The 22,845-nt window shown below is 46.6% G+C and overlaps 1 protein-coding gene across 2 annotated transcripts in view; it reads left to right on the top strand.

Annotated features, from left to right (window-relative positions):
- LOC132384015 (centromere protein F-like) overlaps positions 1–22,845 on the top strand; it is an 83,918-nt gene that overhangs the window by 11,902 nt on the left and 49,171 nt on the right. Inside the window, exons 3-6 of one of the 2 annotated variants that reach the window (XM_059955285.1) lie at positions 2,241–2,437; positions 4,272–4,387; positions 14,240–14,331; positions 20,218–20,518. In XM_059955285.1, the coding sequence (XP_059811268.1) occupies positions 2,241–2,437; positions 4,272–4,387; positions 14,240–14,331; positions 20,218–20,518 (706 nt within the window). Of the gene's footprint in view, positions 1–2,240; positions 2,438–4,271; positions 4,388–14,239; positions 14,332–20,217; positions 20,519–22,845 lie in introns of those variants that run through there. The other variant, XM_059955286.1, reaches the window with a different exon arrangement.

The raw sequence follows: 22,845 nt of genomic DNA, 5'->3' as shown, positions 1-22,845 counted from the left end.
GCAGAATGATGAGAGGCATTGATCGTGTGGATAGTCAGAGGCTTTTTTCCAGGGCTGAAATGGTTGCCACAAGAGGACACATTCGTAACATTAGTTTAGATGAAGGGATTAAAAGTAACGTTAGCAAATTTGCAGATGATACAAAGCTGGGTGGCAGTGTGAAATGTGAGGAGGATGTTATGAGAAAGCAGGGTGACTTGGACAGGTTGGGTGAGTGGGCAGATGCAGTTTAATGTGGATAAATGTGAAATTAGCCACTTTGGTGGCTAGAACAGGAAGGCAGATTACTATCTGTGTCAAGTTAGGAAAAGGGGAAGTACAACGAGATCTAGGTGTCCTTGTTCATCAGTCACCAAAAGTAAGCATGCAAGTACAGCAGGCAGTGAAGAAAGCTAATGGCATGTTGGCCTTCATAACAAGGGGAGTTGAGTATAGGAGCATGCAGAACGAGTTGTACCACTCTGGTGAGACCACACCTGGAGTATGGTGTGCAGTTTTGGTCTTCAAATTTGAGGAAGGACATTCTTGCTGTTGAGGGAGTGCTGTGTAGGTTCACAAGATTAATTCCCGGGATGGTGGGACTGTCATATGTTGAAGGATTGGAGCGACTGGACTTGTATACACTGGAATTTAGAAGGGTGAGGGGATCTGATTGAAACATATAAGATTATTAAGGGATTGAACACGCTAGAGGCAGGAAACATGTTCCCGATGTTGGGGGAGTCCAGAACCTGAAGCCACGGTTTAAGGGATAGCCCAGTTGGAACGGAGTTGAGGAAAAACTTTTTTCACCCAGAGAGCTGTGGATCTGTGGAATGCTGTGCCTCAGAAGACAGTGGAGGCCAATTCTCTGGATGCTTTCAAGAGAGAGTTAGAGCTCTTAAAGATAGTGGAGTCAAGGGATATGGGGAGAAGGCAGGAACGGGGTATTGATTGTGGATGATCAGCCATGATCACAGTGAATGGCAGTGCTGGCTCAAAGGGCAGAATGGCCTACTCCTGCACCTATTGTCTATTGACACAGGTTTAAGGTGCTGGGGAGTCGGTACAGAGGAGATGTCAGGAGTAAGTTTTTTACTCAGAGAGTGGTGAGTGTGTGGAATGGGCTGCTGGCAACGGTGGTGGAGGTGGATATGATAGGGTCTTTTCAGAGACTTTTGGATAGGTACATGGAGCTTAGAAATGTAGAGGGCTAGAGGTAAGCCTAGTCATTTCTAAGGTAAGGACATGTTCGGCACAGCTTTGTGGGCCGAAGAGCCTGTATTGTGCTGTAGGTTATTGAAGGGACTACATTCGGCCCTCCTTATCTGCAGGGGATTGGTTCCGAGACCCCCCCGCAGATACCATAAAACACAGATGCTCAAGTCCCTTATTTAACCTGTGTCATGTGCGGTGGTCTTTAGGACCCAGCGGAACCCCCGGATCCTATTTAACCTGTCTTAGTGCGGTAGACTTTAGGACCTGGTACAGCTCTGAATCCGCAGTGTTTCTGCTCACGAAAATAATCACGATCACAATTGAAAATAAGGTGGAAGTAATAAAGCAATCGGAAAGAGGTGAAACGCCATCGGTCACTGGAAAAGTGTTAGGCTACAGTCGGTCAACGATCGGAAAAATTTTAATGGAGAATGTGAAAGGCCCTGCCCTGATGAAAGCTACAATTATTACTAAGTAACGCAGTAGTATAATTATTGAAGTACATACATTTCTTAAGTGTTTTATATTCATAGAAAGGTAAAATATATACTATATACTAAGACAAATGTTTGACTAACTGACGCTGAATAATACCAGATGTACCTGTTCCGACTTATGTACAAATCCGACTTAAAGACTGCCTGTATTTTAAATAATCTCCAGATTACTTATAATACCTAGTACAATGTAAATGCTATGTAAGTAGTTGTTATACTGTATTTTTAGGGAATAATGATGACAGAAAAAGTCTGTACATGCTCAAACGACAAGTGCTGGAGAGAGAACTTCCAAGTTTTTTCGATCCGTGGTTGGTTGAATCCGCACATGTGGAACCCGCGGATAAGGAAGGCCGACTGTAGTTAGAGTAGTTGCAGAGAGAATGTCTCCAGTAGTGGGAGAGTCTAGGACCAGCCTCAGAATATAAGGATGTCCCTTCAGAACGGTTAGAATTCTCTCTAGGGTACATCTGTAGAAATTTATGAGTGTCTTTGGTGACTAACCAAATCTCCTAATGAAATATAGCCGCTGTTGTGTCTTTGCAGCTTGAAGATGAGAAGAATGAAAATGCATCGCTGAAGAGAGAGACGCAAAGTCTGAAGGAGGCGTGCACCAACCTGGAGAAGGCACAGCAGAGGTTCTGTCACGAAATTCAGGTGAAGGAGGCTCTTGTGTGCAGTCTGGAGGGCCAACTGGTGGCAGCCAGGAGGCAGATTGATGAGCAGGAGCAAGAAATAAAAAGGTATTGTCTACGTGTGTACTGAAATGATTGAAGTAGAGGCAGTGTTACTGGAGCTATCCTCCCATCACAGGCTGTCTTTGATAGGCTGGTGACGGAGCAGAAATATTCAGATATTGTAAACCAGACTCCATTCCATGGACTCTCTACACTTCTCAAAAGTTCAAAGTTCCAGGTAAATTTTGTTATCAGAGTACATATACATCACCAGGTACAACCCTGAGATTCATTTTCCTGCGGGCATACTCAGCAAATCTATAGAATAGTAACTGTAAACAGGATCAGTGAAAGATCAACCAGAGTGCAGAAGACAACAAACTGTGCAAATGCAAATATAAATAAATAGCAATAAATAATGAGAACAAGAGATAAAGAGTCCTTAAAGTGAGATCATTGGTTGTAGGAACATTTCAGTGATGGTGAGTGTAGCTATTATTGCAGCTATTATTATTCATTGGTTCTATTTAATATCAGAGAACGTATACAGGATGCAACCTGAAATTCTTACTCTTCACAGACATCCACGAAACAGAAGAAAACCCCAAAGAATGAACGATCGTAAAAAGTTAGTAATTCAGGGCCCCCCACCCACAGACAGAAAAGCAGAAGCAGAGCATCAACCCTCTCCCCCACTACCCTCCATGTAGGCAATAGGAAATGCCTTCAAAGAGACTATGATCTAGAGTTTATCAAAAACTACTGTCTATAACCCAGTCTCTTTGAGATGCCACAGTGTCTCCCTCCCCACTCGCCGCTTCTCCCCTCTCCCGTCCCCTCCCCACTCCCCCCTTCCCTCCCGATTACCCCCCCTTCCCCCTTTATTCAAGAGCCTGGTGGTTGAGGAATAATAAATGTTCTTCAACCTGGTGGTGAGAGTCCTGAGGCTCGTGTACCTTCCACCTGATATCAGCAGTGAGGAGAGAGCACGGCCTGGGTGGTGAGGATCTCTGATGATGGAAGCTGCTTTCCTACAACAGCATTTCATGTAGATGTGTTCACAGTATGTGCTTGTGTGAGATGCGAGCACTGGAGTGGTGGTGGGGGGAGGCAGGGAGGAATGGGGGCAAGTTAATTTTGCAGTTTGTTACTTGGAGCTTACCTGTTGTGGAGTTACACACACAAAATGCTGGAGGAACTCAGCAGGTCAGGCAGCATCTAGGGAAAGGAGTAAATGGTCGACGTTTGTTCGGGACTGGAAGGGATGGGTGGGGGAGGAGGACAAGCTGGAAGGTGATAGGTGAAGTCGGGTGGGTGGGAGAGCGGGGGGAACAAGCTGGAAGTTGACAGGTGAAGCTGGGTGGGTGGGGGAGGGGTGACAGGTGTAGCCGGGTGGGTGGGGGAAGGTGATAGGTGAGGCCGGGTGGGTGGGGGAGGAGTGGTGACAGGTGAAGCCGGGTGGTTGGGGAAAGGTGATAGGTGAGGCTGGGTGGGGGGCGTTAAGTGAAAGTTTGTGTTTATTGCTCAGATTGAAAAGTGGTCGATCATATTTGAAAAATAAGGATGTCTCTTTCACTGCTTCAATACTTATTCTCTTGTGCGTGTGGTCGACGGCACTGTAGTGTCCTGTTCTGTACATTTTGAGACCTTCTCATTACCTCGGTCTTGTACCCGTTCTGTTCCGCGGACAAACTTCTCACCTTTCTTGACCTTTCCCAACTTCTTGAGTTAAGCAGCCTCCTGCTTTCGCCCGGCGCACTTTCCAGACTTAACGGTGGTGCCTCCGTTACACCATGGCTTTTGCTATCTCTCCTTGGTCTCTACAAGATAATAATTTAAGAATTTTAGAAAAAAAAAGCAGAACCTTTTAATGCAACATAAAACCATGAAATGATTTCAGGCTGGAAGCAGAGCTTGAGCGAAGCCAAAGGGCCTCAGCAGGAACAGAACATCACCTCCTCCCCACTCCGACTAAGAACTTTCCTGGGTGTACCGCGCTCAGCGGGGCCGGCGAGGGTAAGTTTTATCACTGAAGGCCGAAACCTACTTTTCTCTTTAGCTTCGAGGTCTGACGTTAAATGGTGTGAGTTTGAGATGCAACAGCTTTGGGCCCCTCAGTCTCAGGAAGGACGTGTTGTCATTGGAGAGAATCCAGAGCAGGTTCACAGGCATGATTCCGGGAACGGAGGGGTTAACGTTTGAGGAGCGCCTGGCAGCTTTACTCACTGGAATTTAGAAGGACACAGGGGCGGTGGGGGGGAAGGATCTCATTGAAGCCTGCCGAATGTTGAAAGGACTACATAGGGTGGATGTGGGGAGGATGTTTCCTATGGTGGGGATATCCAGAACACAGCTTCAAAACTGAGGGGGCGACCTTTTAGAACAGAGGTAAGGAGAATTTTTTATTTTTTAGCCAGAGCGTAGTGGATCTGTGGAATGCTCTGCCACAGACTGCGGTGGAGACCAAGTCCGTGGATACATTCAAAGCGGAAGTTGATTGTTTCCTGCTCGGCTAGGGCATCAAGGGATATGGGGGGAGGGCAGGTGTCTGGGGTTGAATGGGATCCGGGATCAGCCGTGATGAAATGCCGGACCGGAAACGATGGGTCGAATGGCCTAATTCTGCTTCTGTGTCTTACGGTTTTATGGTCTTATCTTGGTACTTAGATACAGCATTAAAGTATAGTGTTAGTCTGAAATCTGAAGGTCAGGGGCCCAATGCCTGCAAGTCCGGGCCAGGGGCTAGAGGTCAGAGGCCCAGAGGCAACCTGTCCCGAAGGTGGAGTCCTGCTTGTGTGTGTGTTAGTGGATGAGTGTGCGGGAGGGAGGGGCCTTGTTTTGCTGTTGTTTTGTTCTTGTGGCTCGTGTTGTTCCGCTGAATATTGTGGGAATGCTATGTTGGCACTGGAATGTGTGGTGACATTCACGGGCTCCTCCCCCCACCCCCACTCCCTGTACATCCTTGCGTTGTGTTGGTCGCTCGTGCAAAAATGCATTTCATTTTTATGTTTTGATGTCCACGTGACGGATAAATTGATCTGAATCCGAAGCCACACACACACACACACACACACACACAAATCTGGGGGAGCTCAGCAGGCCAGGCAGCATCTGTGGAGAAGAGTAAACAGTTGATGTTCTGGGCCGTGACCCTTTGTCGGTACTGGAAAGGATGGGGCGGGGAGGGGAGGAAGAAGTGCAAGGTGGTAGGTGAAATCTGAAACTGGGAGAAGGTGAGGTAAAGAGCTGGGGAGTTGATTGGTGAAAGAGATAAATGGCTGGAGAAAGGGGAATCTGACAGGAGAGGACAGAAAAGCTATCACCTACCAGATAGGCCCTTTTGCTTCCCCCCACCTTTTAATTCAAGCATCTCCTTCACCTCCTCTCCTACCACCCCCCCCCCAGTCCTGAAGAAGGGTCTTGGCCTGAAGTGTCGCCTGTTTACTCGTTTTCCATTGAAGTGGCCATAAATTGGCTGGGGTCACCCGACTTGTAAAGGCACGCAGCCCAGAAGAAGGCAATGGCAAACCACTTCTGTAAAAAAAAATTACCAAGAACAGTCATGGTCTTAAAGGCCCATCAATGTAAAACTGAACATCATTAAAAATTAATTTCACTAACTTCCAGTAATTTCCCCTTCTCTCTCTTTTCTCATTTCACATTCTGGCTTCCTCCTTACTTCTCACCTGCCCATCACCTCTCTCTGGTGCCCCTCCTTTTTCCCTTTCTCCCCTGGTCTACTCTCCTTCTTCTTTAATCCTTCCACCTATCACCTCCCAGCTTCTTACTTCATCCTCCCTTCCCCCTCACCTGTCAGCTTGTACTCCTTCCCCTCTTTCTCTCCCCTCCCTCCACCTTTTTATTCTGGCATCTTCCCCATTCCTTTCCAGTCCTGGTGAAGGGTCTCAGCCCAAAACATTGACTGCTTATTCCCCTCCGTAGGTGCTGCCTGACCTGCTCATTTCTTCCGGCATTTTGTGTATATTGCTCAGGATTTCCAGCATCTGCAGAATCACTTATTATTGTAAAACTGGTTTTGATTTTCTCAGGGCAACGCGCGTACTCAAGAATGGTTCTTTTGCACAACCCCTAGATTATTTTGTAGAGGAGAAAGGGCCAAGAGGTAGATGGAACTGGAGAGTTACTGTAGGATAGTCGTGTACAAGTTGGGCTGAATATCCCTCTTTATGGATGCTATGGCTCAGTGAGAAAATGTTTTACCAATCCAAACTGGATTAAGATTGGAATTCTAGAGCTGGGACATGATCATGCTAGACCATTAGTCCAGAGACCTGAGCTGATGATTTGAAGAGGAGTTGAAATCCCAGTGTTAATTTGAATTAAGTAAACCTATTTTTGTCTTTTGGATTGTTGTCCCGTCCTATAGTTTCACAAATTGCTATCCTTTTTCTGTATAATATGTGACTCCAGTCACCCAGAATGAATGTTCTTGGGGAGAGTGAAGCAAGCCACCCAGGTCACGTCTTGTTCTCCCTCTTACTGTCAAGAGCCTGAAGGCACACACTCAACGATTCAGGAACAGCTTCTTCCCCTCTGCCATCTGATTGCTAAATTGACATTGAATGCATAAACACTACCTCCCTACCTTTTTATTTCTATTTTCGCTCAACTTATTTAACTATTTAGTATGCATACTTAACCATAATTCACAGTCTTTTCTCTATTATTATATATTGCATTGTGCTGCTACCACAAAGTTCATGACATAATGTTGGTGATTTTAAACCTGATTCTGATCAGTTGGGGACTGGTGATAGCTGTTAACACCAGCAGTGCCTCCCTTTGAATGAATTCATTTTCAAGAGATGCAGAAACAGCGTTTGAAAATGATATACAAGTTCCAATTCTGCCCTGATATAAATTTAACTATAGAAGTTGTACTTTTTCCAAACATACATTATGACTTTGACTTCAAAAATGTGTCTGACGGCGTGACTGAGGTCAGGAGCTCCATTGTTATCAGTGAGGAGATAAAGTCCTGTTTGTTGACACGCTGAGCTGCTGTATTGTTCAAGCCAAGCTTTCCCCGCCCCTATAGTTTCTACTAAACGCCCTCGTGACTTGTCGGGTGATGGTTCTGCTTCCTTGCAAAATTTCACAACACAATGCCTCGTTCCAGCGGCCGGCGTTAGTTAGGCCACCGATGTTGGCCAGAATACTGCAGCTGGACACTATCCTGCCTTCACTGGGTCTGCAGGGGTATTTTCAGGATTCCAGTGTTCATAAGCTTTCGATCAAAGTACGTAAAGTTGCAGAAACTTGTAAAGTTAGTCAGCTTTATCTTTATCATAGGTACCAGCCTCCATAGTACCCAAGACACCTTCAAGGAGGGGTTCCTCTAAAGGCGGCGTCCATCATTAAGGACCCCCATCACCCAGGGCTTGCCCTCTTCTCACTGCTACCATCGGGAAGGAGGTACAGAAGCCTGAAGGCACACACTCAGCGATTCAGGAACAGCTTCTTCCCCTCTGCCATCAGGGAGGGGGTACAGGAGCCTGAAGACACACACTCAATGATTCAGGAACAGCTTCTTCCCCTCTGCCATCAGGGAGGAGGTACAGGAGCCTGAAGACACACACTCAATGATTCAGGAACAGCTTCTTCTCCTCTGCCATCAGGGAGGGGGTACAGAAGCCTGAAGGCACACACTCAGTGATTCAGGAACAGCTTCTTCCCCTCTGCCATCCAATTCCTAAATGGACACTGAACCCACAAACAGTACCTCACTGCGTTTTTTGCACTACTTATTTTAACTTAGCTGTTTAATTGAGTTACTGTAACTTAAGTTTTTTTTCTCTATTTGTCATGTATGCATTGTACTGCTGCCGTAAAGTTAACAAATCTCACAGCGCATGCTGGTGGTATTAAACCTGATTCTAATACTACATTGAGATATGTTTACTTACGGGCATTCACAGTAGGACAAGGACTCAGTGGAAAACCACATGCGAAGACGGACAACAACCAACGTGTAAAAGAAGACAATCTGTGAAAATACAAAAAAAATTAATAATAGTAACTAACAAACTCTGAGAACATGACTTATACAGTCCTTGAGAGCCAGTCTGTAGGTTGCGGAGTCAATTCAGAGTTGAGGGGAGTGAAGTTATTCAGGCGCCTGATAGCTGAGGGGTAATCGCCATTCCTGAACCTGGTGGCGTGGGGTCCACCTGTACCTCCTCCTCGATGGCAGGAGGAAGGCCTGGAGGATGAGGCTCCTTGATGATGCGTGCTTATTCCATAGCTCCGTAATGAAGAGTTGAACCCTTTCACCCCCATCTCCACTTCTGCCGTCGTGTACTTGCTGGAGTATCTGCTGCTGGGATGCGACCACACATCGTCTAACTCGTGCTCACTGGGAGTGTTGTGCAGATATTCCACGTCGCATGGCACCTCATGGGATCTGCTGCTCTCTTGATGTTTACAGTTCAGTTCTGCATTTATATAAAGAAGATGGAGTTCCAACCACATTTGGGTGGAGGGTGATTTTTGTTATTCAATGGATATCATTTCAAAGAATGGGCATTTTTTTTCTATAGAATGAACCTTAATTGACAATTCTAATATAATACACGATTAATTAGTGATTAGTTGCAGCAAATTAGGGATCTTTGGTTAAGTGTCCTCTTGCCATCTCATAAAATCATTATCACATTAGTTTAACAATGGCGCACATTCAAAGGCGGTTAATTTTGATCAGAGATAGGTTCAGAATTAGAATCAGGTTTAATATCACAGGTGTATGTGGTGAAATTTGTTAGTTTTGCGACAGTAGTACCATGAATATGGGGGGAAAGCGGAATTACAGTAAGTATATGTATATTGAATAGTTAAATCAGTAGTGCAAAAACAGAAATAAACAAAGTAGTGAGGTCGTGTTCATGGGTTCAATGTCCGTTCAGAAATTGGATGGCAGAGGGGAAGAAGTTGTTCCTGAATAGCTGAGTGTGTGTCTTCAGGCTCCTGTACCTCCTCCCTGATGGTAGCAATGAGAAGAGGGCATGTCCTAGGTGATGGGGGTCCTTAATGATGGACGCTGCCTTTCCTTGATGTCCTGGATACTGTGGAGGCTGGTGCCCATGATGGAGCTGACTGAGTTTACAACTCTCTGCAGCTTACTTCGATCCTGTGTAGTAACACCCACCCCTCATCTTCCATATCAGCCAGTCAGAATGAAAGTCACTCATCCCTGGTTGATACTGGACCTGAACCAATTGTCGGCACCCTGTGTGTGACTCAGGCACTGTGGGTCGCAGATATCAGGTGCAAAGGTAAGGAATAGGGGTTTAAAGCTCTGGGGATTACTGTAAGGATGGACATTGGCAGTATGTTCAAATTCTGCTTATTGATCCTCGGTGGCAAGATGATACTGCAGTGTTTATTTAGTTGTGCAAGTGCAAACCGCACATCCCCTAAATACCAGTGTGCAAAGTCAAGGGTTTGTAGGTCAGTCAGGTGCAGAAGTTAATCTGCACGCTGCTAGAACTCTCTGACAGTTCAGTCTGACTGACACTTTCGGGCTTCAACCGCTTTTTCACCCTTTATCTCGGCTCTTAGATCCCAGTCCAGCCTTGCCTGCTTCCTTTGGCTCCCTGGTGCCCACAAACAAAATACAAATTACTGCCTATACACACAAAATGCCGGTGGAACCCAGCAGGCCAGGCAGCATCTATAAGAAGAAGTACAGTCGATGTTTCGGGCCGAGACCCTTCATCATGACTTTGTCAGTCCTGACGAAGGGTCTCGGCCCGAAACGTTGACTGTACTTCTTCCTATAGATGCTGCCTGGCCTGCTGGGTTCCACCGGCATTTTGTGTGTGTTGCTTGAATTTCCAGCATCTGCAGATTTCCTTGTGTTTGCGTTTTTAAAATTACTGTCTATGTTTCTCGGCAGTGTTTAACCAACTCTCACAGGGCAACGATGGGGGGAAGAAAACCTAACAGACTAAGATGGGTAAATTGCAAACTCATTATTCTAGTGTTTATGAGGCAAGATGGCTCCTGATGGCATCCTTCACAGTCTGGGATGCTAGCTCACTTCATTTTCAAACTGTATTTATAACAATACTGTTCATCTCCAGTGAGACTCTGAATCTGAATTCTGTTCAGCTCCTGTCTGATTCTGAATCTGAATTCTGTTGAACTCCTCTCTGATTCTGAATCTGAATTCTGTTCAGCTCCTGTCTGATTTTGAATCTGAATTCTGTTGAACTCCTGTCTGATTCTGAATCTGAATTCTGTTGAACTCCTGTGTGACTCTGAATCTGAATACTGTTGTACAGTCGGCCCTCCTTATCCGCAGGCGATCGGTTCTGGGACCCCCCCCCCCCCCATGGATACCAAAAAACGCGGATGCTCAAGTCCCTTATTTAACCTGTCTCAGTGCGGTGGTCTTTAGGACCCAGTGGAACCCCGGACCTTATTTAACCTGTCTCTGTGCGGTGGACTTTAGGACCCGGCGTAGCTCTGAATCCGCAGTGTTTCTGTTTACGAAAATAATCACAATCACGATTAAAAATAAAGTGCAAGTAATAAAGCGACCGGAAAGAGGAGAAACGCTATTGGTCATTTGAAAAGATACATACTATATATATAAAAAATATATACTATATACAAAGACAAACGTTTGACTAACTGATGCTAAATAATACCGGATGTACCTGTTCCGACTTCAAATCCGACTTAAAGACGGACTCAGGAACGGAACTCGTTCATAACCCGGGCACTGCCTGTACTTCTAAATCATCTCTAGATTACTTATAATACCTAATGCAATGTAAGTAGTTGTTATACTGTACTGTTTATGGAATAATGACAAGAAAAAATAGTCTGTACATGCTCAAACAATGAGTGCTGGAGAAAGAACTTCCGGGTTTCCCCAATCCGCGGTTCATTGAGTCTGCACATGCGGAATCCGCGAATAAGGGGGGCAGACTGTATTTCAATTTCTGTGAGACTCTGACTCAATGCTGTTGTACTTAAATTCCTGTGTTACTCTGAATCTGAATTCTGTTCAACTTCTGTGCGACACTGAATCTGAATTGTTCTGGGATCCCTACTCTTCGTGATAATCTGGGACCCCTACCCTACTCTTGAATGAGGAAGTGGACGTATGGGTTCGTCAATTTGCTGATGACACAAAGGTTGGGGGTGTCGTGGAAAGTGTGGAGGGCTGTCAGAGGTTACAGCGGGACATTGATAGGATGTAAAACTGGACTGAGAAGTGGCAGATGGAGTTCAACCCAGATAAGTGTGAAGCGATTCATTTTGGTAGGTCAAGTATGGTGGCAAAATATAGTATTAATGGTAAGACTCGGCTGTGTGGAGGATCAGAGGGATCTTGGGGTCCGAGTCCACAGGATGATCAAAGCTGCTACACAGGTCGACTGTGTGGTTAAGAAGACATACAGTGCATTGGCCTTCATCAATCGTGGGATTGAGGTTAAGAGCCGAGAGGTAATGTTGCAGCTATATAGGACCATGGTCAGACCCCACTTGGAGTACTGTGCTCAGTTCTGGTCACCTCACTACAGAAAGGATGTGGAAGCCATAGAAAGGGTGCAGAGGAGATTTACAAGGATGTTGCCTGGATTGGGGAGTATGTCTTATGAGAATAGGTTGAGTGAACTCATCCTTTTTTACTTGGAGCAACAGAGAATGAGAGGTGACCTGATAGAAGTGTACAAGATGTTGAGAGGCATTGATCGTGTGGATAGTCAGAGGCTTTTTCCCCAGGGATGAAATTGCTAACACAAGAGGGCACAGTTTTAAGGTGCTTGGAAGCAGGTACAGAGGAGATACTTTTTACACAGAGAGTGGTGAGTGTATGGAATGGGCTGCAGGCGGATATGATAGGGTCTTTTAAGGGGCTCCTAGACAGGTACAAGGAGCTCAGAAAATTAGAGGGCTAAGTAATTTCTAAGGTAGGGACATGTTCGGCACAGCTTTGTGGGCCGAAGGGCCTGTATTGTGCTGTAGGTTTTCTATGTTTCTATGAATTCTGTTCAACTCCTGTGTGACTCTGAATCTGAATTCAATTAAATTCCTGTGAGACTATGAATCTGATTTCTGTTTCAATACAACTCCTGTGAGACTAGTATTGATTTCTGTTTCAATACAACTCCTGTGAGACTAGTGTTTCAAATTCCAGCATTTGGGTTACTGAAGCTTCAATCCTGTGCTCAGAATCATGGGGAACTAGGCTTACTGCGTTAGCCACTGCTTTTGAGATCTTGTGTGAGCTGCGTAACCGCCTTGTGGTCACTGGTCTCCAAGCGGCTGTAATAAAATGACGCAGCCATGCAGTTTTGTGGTTTCGGGAGGACGGCGTTTGAAGGGTTGACAAGTTTAGCTATCTCCAGAGTCTGTCAAAGGAAGAACCTTAAATCCTCTGAGCCTTGGGTTAATTTGAAATTTGCTTCTGCAGGCGAGGGAGAGGGTGTAGAGTCTCACGACCACCCCATCCCATCTTGTTTTGTGGCTCTCTTAAAATTGACATGTACGGCACAGAAATAACTCTTCAGCTCATTAAATTATTGCTGAACATGATGCATAATTAAGCTTATCCCTTCTTCCTGATTATAACCCTCATTTCTCCATACCCTGCATGTTAATGTGCCTATCTATAAGCCTTCAAATGTCATTATTCTGTCCAGTTACTCTACCGCCCCTGTGCAATCTGAGCAGTCCACTCTCTGTGTGGGGTAGAGAAATAAGAACTCTCCCTGTACCTCTCCTTAAAACTTTTCCCCCGCCCTCCCATTCTAAGTACGAGAGGTGATTGATAAGTTTGTGGCCTAAGGTAGAAGGAGTCAATTTTAGAAAACCTAGCACGTTTATTTCTCCTACATTTACACACTTAGTCCAGCGGTCGTGGAGCATACGGATCCCTTGCCAGTCAGCGTTGGGCTCAACAGAAGACTGCCTTAGGGAGTCCAGCTCTGGATTTTTTTCCCTTGGGGAGTTTACTCCCGAAGCCTTCCCCGTGAGTGGGTATATCCGCAAGATAGGAGATTTGAGATCAGAGTTTTCCTTCTCCTAGGTGAGCTACCAACATCAGCTGACAAGCCCCATCTGCCCGAAGTGACTGGTTTTAAGGCGCCGGAAACCCGCCTTTGCCCCTTTTCCTGTCAGTAGAAACAGTTCCGCCGAGCTTGGTAGCTAAGCCACACGTGAAGGCCAGGAGCTGGACTTGGTTGTCAGAGGCTATTTGAGGTGTATGCCATTGAGGGTATTATCCCCATTACCACCCCCAGCTATAACACCCTTAAAGAACTATAACATTGTGGAATATGGACACACTGGCTCAGCCAGGAGTTATTTCTCCATTCCTAATTATCCCTTTGAGGTGGTGAGTGTTCCCTCCAACTCTTGTGGAAAAGCTGCTTCCACTGTCATGGGTTGGGAGTTCCAGGACTTTACCGGAGTGTGTGTGACACTAGGGGAGCATGGTGGCATAGAGGTTACCACGACGCTTTACCGTTCCAGCGACCCGGGTTCAATTCCTGCCGCTGCCTGTGAGGAGTTTGTGCATTCTCCCCGTGACCGCGTGGGTTTCCTCCGGGTGCTCCAGTTTCCTCCCACAGCCCAAAGATGAACCGGTTGGTAGGTTAATTGGTCATTGTAACTTGTCTTGTGGCTAGGATGGGATTAAATCAAGGCATTGCTGTATCTCAATTTTTAAAAAAATGATTGAGTAAAAATGATTGTGTTAGGTGGTGATTTGATGTCAGTCCCACGTGGCCTGTTGCTCGTCTTCCTAGCTGGAAGGTGTTGTGGGTTTGTAGGGTTTGGGGCCGCAAATCATGAAATACCCCTGCAATTTGTGGCTTCTTCATTTTGACGCAGATCCGAAGTGGGTTGAACTGCAAGAAAAATACTGCCGGGAGGTGGAGGAGAAGAAACGGCTGAGTTCTGAAGTGAAAGCATTGAAGCTGCAGGTCAGTGTTCAGCTAAAATTATATGGATCTTGCATGTTTATTTTACGAGGGGGGGGGGCTCCTTGTGTCACAAATAAGGCAGCCTGACCAACAGACCACAATTCCGAAACGTGAGCTTCTGCAGATGCTGGAAATCTTGACAACGCACTAAAAAGATGCTGGAGGAACGCAGCAAGTCAGGCGGCATCTGTGGAGGGGAATAACCAGTCGACGTTTCGGGCCGAGACCCTTCGTCAGGACTGGAAAGGAAGGGGGGGAAGGGGCCAGAATAGGAAGGTGGGGGTGGGGAGAGGAGGAGTGCTAGCTGGCAGGTGGTACTTGAGGCCTGGTGAGGAGGAAGGTGGGTGGGTAGGGGAGGAGGGATGAATTAAGAAGCTGGGAGGTGAAGTGTTGGGGGAGAGGGTGAAAGAAGCCAGAAATAAAAAGGTGGGGGAAGGTGAAGGAGTGCAAGGAGACAGGTGACACTTGAGACCAGCTGAGAGGGAGATGAAGTAAGAAGTTGGGAGGTGATAGGTGGAAGAAGGAAAGGGCTGAAGAAGAAAGAATCTAATAGGTGAGGAGAGTGGACCATGGAAGAAAGTGAAGGAGGAGGGGCTTCAGAGAGAGGTGATTGGCGGGTGAGGAGAAGAGTGTGTGTGTGTGTGTTTGTTCACAACAGCCTGTCATCCGAATACCCGGGGAGCCGGACCTCCAGGGCTCAGAGTTCAAGCAGGGTGTGCGGGGTCCAAGACGCCAGGGGTCAGGAACGTGGGCGAATTTTTACAGTTTGAACCAGGGTCTTGAGTGCTTGTTTATTTCCTGCCCGCTCAACGGGGTAATGGGAAAATGTATTCTACCGTTGTGTACAAGTAGATTAAAAAGTTTCTTTGTGTGTTAATAAGGGGAACATCCAATGGTTTGAATAAGCCCAATAGTCTGACATTATTACAGCTTATTTAGTTTATTTACTTAGAGATAAAATGCAGAACAGGGCCTTCCTGCACAATGGCTCACTCCGCCCAGCTCTGTCTATTTAACCCTGACCTAATGACGGGACAATTTACAATGACCAATTAACCTACTAACCAGTATGTTGTTGGACTGTGAGAGGAAACCCCATACGTTCATGGGGAGAGCATACAAGCTCGTTACAGACAGCGGCAGGAATTGAACTCCTCAATTCCCTGTCCGTAAAAGCGTCGTGCTTGTAGCTGCGTTACTGCGGTGCCCCTTTACTTTGATGCAGATTCAAAGTGGGCTGAACTGCAGGCAAAATGTTAGTAGCACTAACGATATTAATAGCAACCGGCTAATAGACCCAGAAATTGTATAGTCTGAATTGAAAAGCAAAATTTCTGGTAGTCCAGCAGACCTTCTGGACTGCGACATATTTTTAATTCATTTCTTGTAACACGGAAGATGTTTCAGTGAACGGTGAAGGGGAGCTTAGAAATCCGAACCAGGTGAGTTCAAAGGGGGGGAGGGGGTGCAGATATCGGAGTTGGACGAGTCGGAAGGGATCACGGGAACCTGGTGAGATGGGAAAAGTCACCAGGGAGAGACTGAAACTAGTGGATACAGAAGTGTTTTATTCAACAAAAAAAGAGCAGCAGGCATCATATTGAAACCCTTTCAGAGGAAGAGGCCTGTTGACCCAGTATTGCAAGATATTTTATATACTGAAGATCAGAGGGCAATTCTATAATTACAATGTATCTGCAATGCTTCCTTTGAATTACATATAACTTTCGCACTTTCTTCTTTGTACCCACACTCCAGACACCCAAAATGAAAGTTAAATCAGCATTGTCTGGTTTTCAATTAACTGGCGCCCACAGCTCCTGGAACTTATTGTCCAGGACTGCATTTTAAATTTAATCTACAATCCAGGTTCGGGTCTAAGTATTTGCTGCTGAAGTTAATATTTTGCCGTATACCCTAACTCCAGGATTCTGCCTGAACAAGCAAATGCTACTGGGTGGGATAGGTAATCAGTTGGCATTTCCAAATAGCCAATCGTTGATTATCGTAGTTGTTGGAAATCTTAAATAACAAGAATAGAAACACTGAGTTGGTGAGATGGCATCTCTGGAGAAAGGAATGTTAAGATCCTGAGAATTGGAACGTTGGCATAGTTTCTTTCTACTCCGCTTGATCTGTTGACTGTTCTCTTTTATCTATTTTTGTGCAAGGTCACAAAGTGTCTTTGCCTACGACTCAATCTAGTTTATGGTCTTCCTCAAGTGGAAGCTTTTAAAAACACGGCCCACTCTCAGGAATCCTTCCTAAACCAGATCACAGCAGGAGTCTTTTTTGTTTCTCACGCTCTGCCTCTCTGGCTTCAGAAACTATTGACTTTCATGGGTCTTGGGGGGAAAATTTTTTTTCCGGTTGCTGGTCTAAAGCCTGGAATTTCCTGTTATTCGGTCCTCCCAACGAGATTCAAAGTTCAAAATAAATCCATTATCAAAGTACGTGTCTGTCACCATGTACTAGCCTGCGATTCGTTTTCTTGCAGGCATTCACAGTACGTACAAAGAATCACAATAAAATCAGTGAGAAACTACATACATAGACTAACAACAAATGTGCAAAAGAAGACAGACTTGTGCAAGTACAAAAATAAATAATAATAAATAATATTGAGGACATGAATTAAGACCATAAGATATGGGAACAGAATTAGGCCATTTTGGCCCATCGAGTCTGCCCCGCCATTTCATCATGGTTGACCCACTCCCCTCTCAGCTCCATTCTCTTGCCTTCTCCCCCATAACTTTCCACACCCTGAGTTGTAGAGTTCTTGACAGTGGGTCCACAGGCTGTGGAGTTAGTTCATTGGTGAGGCGAGTGAGGTTGTCAAGGTTGGTTCAGGAGTAATAGCTGTGCCAGAACCTGGTGGGCGTTTGGGACCCAAGGCTCTCTGGTGGTAGCAGAAAAGAGCATGGCCCGGATGGTGTGGTGAGGGGATCTTTGATGATCGATGCTGCTTTCTGGTGTCAGCACCTCTTGTAGGTGTGCTCACTGGTGGGGAGGGCTCTTTCCTGCGATGGGTTGGGCTGTATCCACCACTTTGAATGTAGTAGAATGGCTTGTTAGTGCATCCAAAATTAGCAAAACACAGAGTATTCCATATAAAGCATCGTCCTTGATGATAAGTGCTGGTACTTGATTGCATAATAAAGTTACCATTTTGTTTGCCTATATTTTCCTGTTTTGATAACACCAAAGCACATGGTGTCAACCCGCTAACAGGGAGCGTCACTACAGCACGAGTAGCTAGAAAGGACAGCAATTAGCAATTCACTGCTTGCATCTACCATTTGGGTTTATATTACTACCCACTGGTTGAATTTTACCATTTCCCTTCTTTCCCACTGTTGAGTCTCTGCAGAGGTTGAGTATTCTCATTCCAGAATTACTGGGATGTCCCCCTTCTTTAAAGAAAGGGGCTTCTTTTCCTCCACCATCAACGCTGCCCTCAACCGCATCTCTTCCATTTCGCACGTGTCTACCCTCACCCATCCTCCCGCCACCACACCAGGGAATAGGGTTCCTCTTGTCCTCACCCACCAGCCTCCGTGCCCAGCACATAATTCTCCGGAACTTCTGCCATCTTCAACGGGATCCCACCAACAAGCATGTCTTCTTCCTGCTTTCTGCAGGGATCGCTCTCTTGTCCACTCGACCCTCCCCACTGATCTCCCTCCGGGCACTTACTCCAGAATTACTGGGATGTCCCCCTTCTTTAAAGAAAGGTGCTTCTCTTCCTCCACCATCAACGCTGCCCTTGCAAGCGGAACAAGTGCTACCCCCGCCCCTACACCACCTCCCTCACCACCACTCAGGGCCCCAAACAGTCCTTGCAGGTGAGGCAACACTTTATCTGTGAATCTGTTCGGGGTCATAAGTTGCCTCCTGTACATCGGTGAGACCTGACGTAGATTGGGAGACCGCTTTGCCGAGCACCTACGCTCCATCCGCTAGAAAAATTGGAATCTCCCTGTGGCCAACTCATCCACTTCCCAATCCCATTCCGACATGTCAGTCCACGGCCTCCTCTACTGCCATGATGAGGCCAAACTCAGGTTGGAGGAGCAACACCTTATATTCCGTCTGGGTAGCCTCCAACCTGATGACATGAGCATTGATTTCTGTAATTTCTGGTAATTGCCCCCTCCCCTTCACCATTCCCTTGCTGTATCTCCTTACCTGTCCACCACCTCCCTCTGGTGCTCCTCCCACTTCCCTTTCTTCCCTGGCCTTCAACCCTCTCCTAACAGATTTCCCCTTCTCCAGCCCTTTATCCCTTTCACCAATCAAATTCCCAGCTCTTTACTTCACCCCCCCCCCACCTCCCGGTTTCACTTATCACCTACCACCTTGTACTTCTTTCTTCCCCCTTCCCTCCAACTTTTATTCTGACTTCATCCCCTTTCACTTCCAGTCCCGATGAAGGGTCCCAACCCAAAATGTCGGCTGTTTATTCAGTTGCATAGACGCTGCCTGGCCTGGCCTGGCGTGGCGTGTGCGTGCGCGTGTGTGTGTGTGTGTGTGTGTGTGTGTGTGTGTGTGTGTGTGTGTGTGTGTGTTTTGCTTTGGATTCAGATTCATTCATCTGCCATCATACATCAAAACCTAAAGTGAAATGCATAAATGATTTTTTTTGCATTAGGAACCAACACAACGTGAGCGTTTTGTGTGTGTTGCTTTGGATTTCCAGTGTCTGCAGATCTTGTCGTGTTTGTGAGTCCTCCAGTAACTTCGCATTTCTTTGCACTGTGAAAGAATTAATAATCCTGTTTTAGTCTTTCTTTGCCTTGTGCAATTTTGGACATGCTGTACACGTACAACACACTGGAGGAACTGAGCAGATCGGGCAGCATCCGTGGAAATGAGCAGTTAACGTTTCGGACCGAGACCCTTCGTCAGGACTCCCAACCTGCTCAGTTCCTCCAGCGGATTGTACGTGTTGCTTTAACCCCAGCATCTGCATCTCCTGGTGTGGCCTTTTATATATTGGTGAGACCCGACGCAGACTGGGAGACTTTCACTGAACACCAACGCTCGGTCCGCCAGAGAAAGCAAGATCTCCCAGTGGCCACACGTTTTAATTCCACGTCCCATTCCCATTCTGAAATATCTATCCATGGCCTCCTCTACTGTCAAGATGAATCCAAACTCAGGTTGGAGGAACAACACCTTATATACTGGCTGGGTAGCCTCCAACCTGATGGCATGAACATTGACTTCTCTAACTTCCATTAATGCCCCTCCTCCCCTTCTTACCCCATCCCTGACATATTTAGTTGTTTGTCTGTTCTCCATCTCCCTCTGGTGCTTCCCTCCCCCTTTCTTTCTCCCTAGGCCTCCCGTCCCATGATCCTTTCCCTTCTCCAGCTCTGTATCACTTTCGCCAATCACCTTTCCGGCTCTCAGCTTCACCCCACCCCCTCCGGTCTTCTCCTATCATTTCGCATTTCCCCCTCCCCCCTCTACTTTCAAATCTCTTACTATCTTTCCTTTCAGTTAGTCCTGACGAAGGGTCTCGGCCCGAAACGTCAACAGTTCTTCTCCCTATATATAAATGCTGCCTGGCCTGCTGCGTTCCACCAGTATTTTGCGCACGTTGTCTGCAGTGTACTTTGTGTTTTGGAGGTACACTGTTGGGAAGTGGGACTCCAGTATTTATCTTGTCTCGGTGAATTAAGATGTGTATGGCATGCCGACGCTCTGCAGTTCTAACACCATGCACTTAATTTCACTCAACCCCTTACCCTGCTTTCAGGTTACGGAGCAGGGGGTGGAGGGGGGGTGTGAAGAGACACTGTCAAGTCTTTTGCAGGTGTCGTAGTCTACCGCTGCTGCCCAAGGTGTGTTTGTTCATTGAATATTCTCCCGCCCAAGGTTCAACAGTTGCAATTCAGCAGCAACAAGAGCCATCGCGAAAGTGCTCCGCAGCAGATCAGGGCCTCCACGTTTTCCTGGCAGCAGGAGAAAGCACCCGCTCAGGTGGCTGAGAGCCCGGTCAGACACGGATCCTCTTCCTCTGTCTTCCCATGGGAACAGCCAAGGACTTCCCTGTACCAGAATCCCAGAAGCCCCCAGCAGAACAACAAGACCAGTCGCCTTGAATTGGAGTCCAAGGACAACCACCTGGAAGAGTCGGTCAGGGTGCAAGTCCAGGAATTGAGGAAAGAAAACCAAGGTACTGTTTGACAGGTCTTCTAGTAGTGGCAACTTGCTTCCATTTGCTTTTCAAAAGAGCTGAGATGTTGTGTGGAATAACGAGGGTAGCTTTTCCATCCTGGCTATAATTTTTTTTGGAAGAAGCTGAAATTCTGAAGTTGAACTTGACCTTAGCAAGCAAGGTCAAGGATAATCCCGGGGTACTGGGTAGCATAGCGGTTAGCGTTACGGTCTGGAAGGAGGTTGTGCATTTTCCCCGTGTGCCTGCGTGGGCTTCCTCCAGATGATCCGGTTTCCTCCCACGTTCCGAAGATGTACTGGTTAATGGGTTAACTGGTCACGTGGGTGTAATTGGGCAGCGTGGACTCATAACAGGAAGGGCCTGTTAAATCTGAATCTACGATACTAAGAAAAGGAGGATAATTTGGGTCCAGTCAAGGATAAAAGCGGGAATTTGCGCTTGGAGAAGAAATTGGAAATAGGGCATTTCACATTATCCTCTGTAATTTCCACCAAGGATCCTACCACTAAACATACCTTTACCTCCCCCACCCCCACCCCTTTCCACAGGGATCGCACGTCCTTTGCGATTCCCTTGTCCATTTGTTCCTCCCCACTAATCTCCCTCCCGGCCACATATCCCTGCAAGCAGTCTAACACCTGTCCATAGACCTCCTCCCTCACCTCCGTTCAGGGCCCCAGGCAGACCTACCAGGTCAGGCAAAGCATCACTTGCTAATCTGCTGGGTTCGTCTATTATGTCTAATGCGACCTCCTCTACGTTGGTGAGATGCATCATAAATTGGGGGTGGGGGGTGGGAGGGGGGCCGCTTCATAGAGCACCTCTGCTCCATACACTACAAGTGGGACTTCCCGGTGGCTAGGTGTTTTTACAATGATTCCCATTCCCATTCCGACATGTCGGTGCTCATGGTCCAAGATGGTCCACTCACCTCTCCCATCAGATTCCTTAGGGGAATTAAGGGGTTATGGGGTAAAGGTAGAGATCAGTCTACGGCCAGATCAGCCGTGATCTTATTGAATGGCGGGGCAGGCTCGACAGGCCAGATGGCCGACTCCTGCTCCTATTTCTTATGTCCTTTTTTCCAGCCCTTGACCTTTCCCAGCCATCTGGCTTCACCTATCACCTTCCAGCTGGCCTCCGTCCCCCACCCCCACCTTTTTATTCTGGTGTCTTCCCCCTTCCTTCTCAGTCCTGAAGAAGGGTCTCAGCCTGAAACATTGACTATCTATATGCATTTCCATAGACGCTGTCTGACCTGCTGAGCTCCTCCAGCATTTTGTGTGCGTTGCACACGCTAATTTTTGAGGTTAAGGAGCAGGTAATGCTGGGTCGTCAAAAATGCATTAAGGTGGATAAATCCCCTGGACCTGATGCACGTAGGACCCTGGTCAAACCTCACTGTGCTCAGTTCTGGTCACCTCATTACAGGAAGGATGTGGGACCATAGAAAGGGTGCAGAGGAGATTTACAAGGATGTTGCCTGGATTGGGGTGCATGCCTTATGAGGATAGGTTGAGTGAACTTGGCCTTTTCTCCTCGGAGCGACGGAGGATGAGAGGTGACTTGATAGAGGTGTATAAGATGATGAGAGGCTTTTTCCCAGGGCTGAAATGGCTGCCACAAGAGGACACAGGTTTAAGGGGCTTGGGAGTAGGTACAAAGGAGATGTCAGGGGTAAGTTTTTTACACAGAGAGTGGTGAGTGCATGGAATGGGCTGCCGGCAACGGTGGTGGTGGCAGATATGTTAGGGTCTTTTAAGAGACTTTTGGATAGGTACATGGAGCTTAGAAAAATAGAGGGCTATGTGTAACCCTAGGTAATTTCTAGAGTAAGTATATGTTTGGCACAGCTGTGTGGGCCGAAGGGCCTGTATTGTGCTGTAGGTTTTCTGTGTTCTATGTTTTTGATGATGTACTGAACCTGCGCAGACTCCTGAGGAAGTAGAGGCACTGCCATGCTTTCTTTTCAATTATATTTATGAGGAGTCCAGAACAGGTCCTCTGAGATTGTGGAATTTTAAAGTTAGTGACCCTCTCCACCTCTGATCCTCCGATCAGTACAGGATCATGGGCCTCTGGGTTCCTTCTCCTGTAATGGTCCTTCATTAATGTACACAAGAAAGATATGGTCCTCGCTTAATGGTATTGGCCCAAGGTATATAAAAAGGTTGGGAGCACATGCTCTAGGTTGACAAGTTGAACTGTGCGAGATTTGGTTCACAGTGAATCAAGACGAGTTAAATTATGTAAGTAATATTTCCATGAATGTCTTGAGCAAACTGCTCAAGTCAAGTCAAGTCACTTTTATTGTCATTTCGACC

This window comes from Hypanus sabinus, chromosome 31 (genome assembly GCF_030144855.1).
Source record: "Hypanus sabinus isolate sHypSab1 chromosome 31, sHypSab1.hap1, whole genome shotgun sequence".
NCBI classification, from domain to species: Eukaryota; Metazoa; Chordata; class Chondrichthyes; order Myliobatiformes; family Dasyatidae; genus Hypanus; species Hypanus sabinus.
The sequence above is the reverse complement of the archived record's forward strand: the minus strand, read 5'-3'. Positions and strand labels throughout refer to the sequence as shown.